We start from the raw sequence: 7,500 nt of genomic DNA, 5'->3' as shown, positions 1-7,500 counted from the left end.
TATTATCTTTTAAGACTGCATGTCCTGCAAAAGAGCATGGTCAAACGTTTCTAAAAACATTGAGTGCATTTCTCTTCAAGAGAAAAATACAGAACAATTGTATAACTAAATGCACAAAATGCATCTTCAGCTTGGTGGTTTCCAGAAGGTAACGCACATCGCAAGTGATGCACCGCTGTGCTTTAAGAGTCACGTCGACATTTATTCTTGTCATTGCAATATCTGCAATAACATCAAGTCCTTTAGTGAACAAATTCCAGAGAGAGCAAACAAAGTGCTGTTTTCCTCTGAGGTAGATGTGCTTAAACATAAGATCACATCAAGTGCTTGACTTGTTAACCCTGCTATTGTCAGGTCAGTCTGTGATGGACGTTCCGTTAGAATAACGGGGTCACGTCCTGTTCTGGAGTTGGTGAAAGACGCAGAGTTCCACGGGAACACTTTGAGTAGCCATTGTGAAAAATGAAGGCCCTTTTCAAACTGAAGAAAGAAACGGCCTTCTCCACAATGTCAGATGTAGGGATACCATGATGGAGATGGTCTTCAAAAGTGGACTTGAGTTTTTCTACTTTGCTGAAACATTTCCTCTCCAAGCTGTACAGTTTGCACCTGCAAAGAGATCATCATGAGTGTTGCTGTGACATACAAATAAGATCAAATGAACATCAGTTTTTGTGAATATTTCTGAGCTTTTCTTACCTGGCATGGTGAAAGTTGTATTGAGGGGTGATGTCCATGTAGGCAGGCATGTCTGATGCTGATTTTGAGTTTTTAGAGTTTATCTGAAGCTACAGCTGATGTACTTCTTGGTAGTTAGGTTCTCTAAGATCGCTCTGGTTTTTCTTCAGTGGTTAAAATCAAACTCCACACAAGACCTTCAGTCTAGCCTACTTTAATATCAGAGTGTATCTGCAGCCAGCCAATCAGAGAGCAGAGGAAAATGGAACAATAGGCTTTTCATAATTGTCATCGGTCTGTAGGCTTGTAATTGAAGACTTCACTACAGGTGGGATTCCCAGTGCCATCTGGTTGAAAGGTCAGGCTTGGGAAATCTGGAAGAAAAGCTGAGGGCATGAGGACTCGGGATTCTGCTGTTCTCACAGTAGGATTAGCAGCGAAGATTTGTAGAAAATATGTATTGCCATTTAATTCAATGACAGATACAATGCACTAGAATTTAAATGTGAATTTATTTATAAAACAAATATTTTTAAAAGGCATTTGTTTTATAGAAAAGTATTATTATTTATAATAATAACCATCATCGTCATTTATTTTTAAAAATCACCCTTAAAAGTAGCTTCAAAAAGTGCTTTAAATACTAAAATATTACAAAAATACAAAAAACCTTCAAACAAATATAATGCTGAAACGCAACACATTATTTAAAAACATAAGTATACATTTTAATATAAATAAAGTTAAATATCATTAAGTAGTACTTTAGACTTTCCTCCAGCAATATTAATAAACTTTTTTCAAGGCATTTTAGAGAGTAAATCTAAATACATTCATTAGAACAAAAGTATAAATGAATTAATTAAACTGATGTTTAAGTTTACAGTTATGTGTAAAATATTCAATTTTTTTAATAATTCATACATTTGAAATGTAAGCGTGCTTTAAAGAGTAATATAAAATACAAAGATATATATAAAAAAAAATTAAATTCAAATTAATATAATGCATTACTGAAACACAACACATTTATTATAAATAAAAGTATAAATGAATTAATGGAGTTTAATAGCATCCTTAAGACTCCCCCAGAATACCCAAAATAACAATTTGAATAAAAATAAATGACTGAACACATTCATTTAAAGCTAAATAAAATAAAATATGAAATAAAAATAAACTGTAATACTAAAAAAATCGTAATATTAATTTGTTTATAATGAATAAATAATATTTAATAGCAATCTTATGCACTATTTTAGATTTCCCTCCAGAAATCCAGTTAGTTCAGTCCTGTGAGAACCGACACACTTCTATTGTGTGAGTGATTTAATGCGATGAATACAGAAGTGTGGGAAGCTGTGTGTCTCTGTGGCTCTCACAAGCTTCAGGGAGCAGTGGGGCGTGTGATCAGTGTATACATTATGTTGTGAGCCAGCTGTGTGTGTGTGTCCTGGAGTGTATGAAACACAAACCTAGAACACCTCAAACACCTGCTTCCAGAATATCCAAGTTACATTTATCTTGAAATACATAATTTATAGCATTTCCATTGAATCTTTATATTCTGCAACACCCCATGCTGAATTTCTTCCCTTAATTGATTGTTCACAAAAATAATGTGAACTAATCAATTATATGTACCAGTATATTATGTAGATCATGTCATTCGAATGTAAAGAAAATATATAAATAAAATAATATTTAACATATTTTTTACATAAATGTAATAATAATATATGGTAAGCTTGTACAAAATAATACTTATTGGTGGTGCAAACAGCTTTCAGTTGCATTCCACATCTTTCCAGTTGACAAGTCTTGTGAGTAGATGTTCTAAGGGCAATGTTATTTTAAAAAAGAAGCAATCTCAGTGTGGCACGTGTTTGGTTATGATAGGTGTGTTTTTCATTAAGTGACATTGATGTGAACATCAGGCCGCAGGTCTGTTCTCTCTATAGCGTCAGCACTTTCCCAGATTCACACAGTGACTCCCTCCATCATCTGCTCCCTGAGACACTGGCTTTGTGCCCCTGATAGAGGATCATTGAGCATGTGGCGGCCCCACATTCCTCATTGTCTGATGGAGATCTTCCATTGGCTACAAACTGTGAGAAACTCCAACAAGCTCAAACCTCACACATTCATATGGAGATTTGGGAGTATAAATAGAGGAGCTGCAGCCAGTACAAATCAGACTCACTCGGCACAGAGAGATGTACAGCACAGAGATACAGACATGACACCTACAATCATCTCAAAGGAGCATCTCCCTCTCAACAACAAGGTACATTCACATTACAGCAACATTACTGCAGCAGCTTTCATGTCTCATCTTTCTGAAGGCAAGTTCACTCAACGTGTTTTGTTGTTGTTTTCAGATGAGAAAGCCGACAGTGGAGAAGATGCGCAGAGAACGTATCAACAGCAGCATTGAGCAGCTCAAGTGTCTTCTGGCTCCAGAGTTCCTCAAGCAGCAGCCTGATTCCCAGCTGGAATATCCAGATATCCTGGAGATGAAGACACAGAGAAGACACTTGCAGAACCTGCAGACATCATGTGAGCAGAACAGGAGGAAAAGTGTCCTGCCTCAGCTGAACTCCTCAGACCAGAACACCTTCAGTAAAGAGATGAATGTCAACAAGAGCGCCGTCTGGAGGCCTTGGTAGAACCTGAGGCAAGCCAATTAAATGAACACTGAAGGTCTACACTAGACTGAATGAACTACGTGTCATAAAATGTTCCTCTTTTTGAAAAAGTGTTAATCAAATTCCAATACTTGTATTGTGAAGAATCTAATAGAGTGAAGCCCTTCCCCACAATATCATTTGAAATTTGAATATTCATATTAGATATTTAAAGTATGTGTAAAGGCAGTTATTCAACTGTTTGTAATCTTCAAACTTGTGAAGATGTGTTGAACACATCTGTTTAAAAAAACACATTATTTCAGTTAAAAACATTTTTCCATCTTTTTTGATGGGTTTTCCATTACTCATGTCAATTACTATTAATTTGTGCTTCATATTGAAGCTAGATTTTATCTTGAACCCTTAGGGTAAATTGTTATTTCTCATTTTTGAACATATTCTCCAGTCTTGTCCTTTTGGCTTTAGTTCCATTTTGGAATGGGTTTGCCATTTGATTAATGTCTATTCCTTTTATAAAGGCATGTATTTTGATGGGAACTTATTGCGTTTTCAACGGACTCACTTTTATTGTATCAATATACAGATGAGATTGCATGTGTAATGTTTACTCATTAGAGATCAAATAAATCAAATTGCTCTCTGATCACTTTGTTTTGCATCAATTCAATGATACTGACACTAATTTTAAAAGGCACAAAAGGATGAGAAATTACTTTTTAAACATAGGGAATGTTTAATAAGTGACATACGTTTCAACATAATTACAAAGCAAGTTTATTGGGATTACATCTGAACGAAACCACACCTTTACAAAAGGCTTTGATTAAATCTGACACTCAAATCACATGATTATCTCAAAATGACGTCATGCTTGCCACACACTGTTCTCGAACAGGATCAAATCCAATAGAACGTGCAAATGTTGCAGGAAATGGGGAATTACAAAGCAACAAGAAAGGTTTTGCAACGCAGACGGATATGGTCTCTAAATTAAAAAAAAAAAAGATCTCGATTTATTGCTTATCCATAGTCTCTAGAACAGTACCCTTGATCTTCTTGATGATCGTGTTGGTGATCTGTGCATTAACCAAAGTTGCGTTGAGGCCATAAAGTGAATCTGATTGGTCCTCTGATGCACGTAAAATCGTTTGACAGTCCCTTCTCTATTCTCTGTCGTGCGGCTGCAGATGCGTGTGCAGTGACACGTGACACAACGTCTGTCTCATACCGGAGGTCGCATACGTCATCGAGGCTGTCTAGTTTAAATTTTATTTATTTATTTTATTGGGAATGCAAATAAGGTTAACAATTGTATAAATGTAAGTGCATATACATAAAAGGCACTGACAAAAGATAAAAAATAAGAAAAAGAGAGACAACATTTTTTTTGAACGAGACAGACTCCATAACATATGTGGCCGGCCGACAAATGCGACATCCGGAGGACGCAGCCTTCCAAACGAGACACGTTTCAGCACGTTTATCTGGCAGTGGCGCGAGTTTACCCGCGCTCCGCTTCAAAAAATTAACGGCCATCTCCAGAACATCCTCTTTCTCCAGTCTAGCGCCCTGCTGCCCCGATATCTTTATCGTTTCTGAAATAAATCTCCTCTCTGGATTCTGTCTCTCTGGATTTTCTCCACAAGGATCTTTCAAATCTATTTGGAAAAGAAGACAAAAACGTTAATTTTTTTTTTGTCAGTTACAGCAAGTAGCCTACAGCAGTGGTATACTTTGTGGTAAAAAACTATGTCACAGACTTGATTCTGTCTGGTTGGTGCCATGCATTGAAGGTAAAAGAAAAAAAAAAAGAAGAACAAATGTGTACAAAGTCAGTCAGCTCCTGGTCATAGGCAAATGAGTTGGAGGAGTTCAATTCATTGATACCTGAGGCAACAGTTATTTCGCGCGCTTCTGACGGTTTCCCACACGGTTATCCATTCAGACACTCGCAGAAGCCTCGATATTTAAATTCGAAGGTGCGACGGTAATTTTATAGCCCACAGGCTTCCTTCCTCTGAAACTGTGGGAAAACTGTGTCATAGGCCACTATAAGTGTGCCTAATACACCAGCTCAGATGTCCAGTTTTGTTGACAAGCTCAACAAGTTGGTGAGAGGCAATAAAAAGGACCCAGACACGCTTCAGAGAGCGCAAGCCACTTTGATCCTTGGAAGTGGAAGCAAAGGTGTTCTTACTTCAATGAACATGTTTCCCAGTTGAATTACTCAAAAACAGACTTTTCACTTTGTATACGGTTGTGATTTCGACTTATAAAATATGTGATATGGACTTATACACATGAACGTAATATTTGATGTTTATTAAATGTTTTCATTTTGTTAGTTTGTCAGTGGTGAAATGTTTCTGAACGTTTTAAAATTAAGTATACCCACTTTAATTAAACTTAATAAAACTATTTTTCCACCTGTAATAAATAAGACAATCTGATTAAATTTCACTGCAAAAAGTTTGACTGTATTTACTGTATTTAACACGTTGGTCAGGAATTAGCATTTTTGTTTGCAACTAAAACTTTTGTTGTTGTTATTAATAATAATAATGAAATAATATAAAGTTGGCTTCAAACTGAAATTTCTTGTTAATCATATACAATAGTTTAGGGGTTTTCAAGCCAGTTTCAACCCATTTGGTTATAAAAACATTTCTATGGTAATTCCACCATGTTTCATGGTTTAGTTTTTTGATAATGTGAAATTTTAGTTACTGATGCTGAAATTTTCCCCTTTGATCTCATCTTCCTGAACTTCCAACAGTCATATGAATCCTCCAATCTGATCTCTATTAAATTCACCACAATGTTTCAAGAATAGTCTCCAAGGCAATGTGCTCAACAAGCCAAGTGATAAGATGCACGGATTGATGGTTTCAGACGCGGAGGCCACTGAGATTCATCCTCCGCCACCTGGATTGAGGCGAGTCACTACACCACCACGAGGACTTAGAGTGCGTTGGGAATTGGGCATTCCAAATTGGGGAGAAAAAAAATACAAGATTGTGGAATGTACAAAACTACATTAATATAGAAAATATATATATTTTATTGTTACCAATCAACAGTGTCACAAAAGCACAACAGTGTTTATCTATATATGAAATAAGGTAATGAAAGAAGTATAACTTTGTGGTCAATTAAACATATCAAAGTCCACCATGATGACATAAATCACATGCATTTAATTCATAGCACTGGATTTTGGTAAAAATAAAGTTTGGATTAAGTTATTTTCCTGAGTTACTGTAATCAAATGTTTGGAGCATGCAAAACTAGATATTATTATTGTAAAACTGATTGACCTACTGACAGCTAAGATAGATATAAGGGCTGAGGGATGGTGATTTGTTGAGGACGCCTCACCCACTGGCCTCTGAGTGTGGGAAAACTAATCCTGCCTGGGACTCATGGCTTTGTAATGCTAATGAGCTCCTACAAATAGAGGACTGGGACCCTCATTCTCAACACAACTGACCTGGCTCTCCTCAGAGAAACCTCACTCCATCTGAAAGAATGGCTCCGACCTACACTACTGACTACTCCAAACTTTCCAACAAGGAAAAGCATAAAGTAAGTTTCCATGACACTCATATTCAACAGTTTTGACAACATCTCTCTTATATTCTGCTATGTTCTTCAGTCAAATGAACCAAAGAACTAATCAAGTCTTTCTTCTGCTTAACAGTTAAGAAAGCCTGTTGTGGAGAAGATGCATGAGATCGCATCAACAACTGCATCGAGCAGCTCAAAACAATGCTGGAGAAGGAATTCCAGCAGCAAGACCCCAACACCAAGCTGGAGAAAGCCGACATTCTGGAGATGACTGTGGACTTCCTGAAACAGCAGCTGCAGCCCAAGACCTCAGCAGCTCCACAGAAAGCCCACTTTGACGGCTACTCCCAGTGTTGGAGGGAGACCATGACCTTCCTGTCTGCCAAATCCAAGGTGGACACAGTACATCAACATCTGAAACACTACCAGGAATCCCAGAGATCGACTCAAGATCTCACACACCTGTCTCCAGCCTCCCATCAACCCCTCACGATCACAGTGAAGCAGGAACCATGTGCTCTCAGACCTCTCTGGAGACCTTGGTAGAGACAACAAGCTGAAAGACTTTCCCATGTAAACTAGATGGTGGTTTTACCATCTCTTA

At 37.2% G+C, this 7,500-nt stretch overlaps 1 protein-coding gene and 1 pseudogene across 1 annotated transcript; both read left to right on the top strand.

Annotated features, from left to right (window-relative positions):
* The first annotated feature begins 2,897 nt into the window (after positions 1-2,897).
* On the top strand, positions 2,898-4,111 carry LOC127632954 (transcription factor HES-5-like). The gene is made up of 2 exons (XM_052111798.1): positions 2,898-2,965; positions 3,060-4,111. Exons 1-2 carry the CDS (start codon positions 2,918-2,920, stop codon positions 3,345-3,347), a joined length of 336 nt encoding a protein of 111 aa, XP_051967758.1. The 5' UTR covers positions 2,898-2,917; the 3' UTR covers positions 3,348-4,111.
* A 2,746-nt stretch (positions 4,112-6,857) lies between these two features.
* On the top strand, positions 6,858-7,461 carry LOC127632953 (transcription factor HES-5-like; annotated as a pseudogene).
* Positions 7,462-7,500: the final 39 nt, after the last annotated feature.

The sequence above is a fragment of the Xyrauchen texanus genome, chromosome 39 (genome assembly GCF_025860055.1).
Source record: "Xyrauchen texanus isolate HMW12.3.18 chromosome 39, RBS_HiC_50CHRs, whole genome shotgun sequence".
In the NCBI taxonomy this organism is placed as follows: domain Eukaryota; kingdom Metazoa; phylum Chordata; class Actinopteri; order Cypriniformes; family Catostomidae; genus Xyrauchen; species Xyrauchen texanus.
The sequence above is the reverse complement of the archived record's forward strand: the minus strand, read 5'-3'. Positions and strand labels throughout refer to the sequence as shown.

Coding starts and splice junctions, on each gene's coding strand:
- LOC127632954 (XM_052111798.1), top strand. CDS start 2,918: ATGACACCTACAATCATCTCAAAGGAGCATCTCCCTCTCAACAACAAG. Junction 2,966..3,059: donor ATCTCCCTCTCAACAACAAG/GTACATTCACAT, acceptor TGTTGTTTTCAG/ATGAGAAAGCCGACAGTGGA.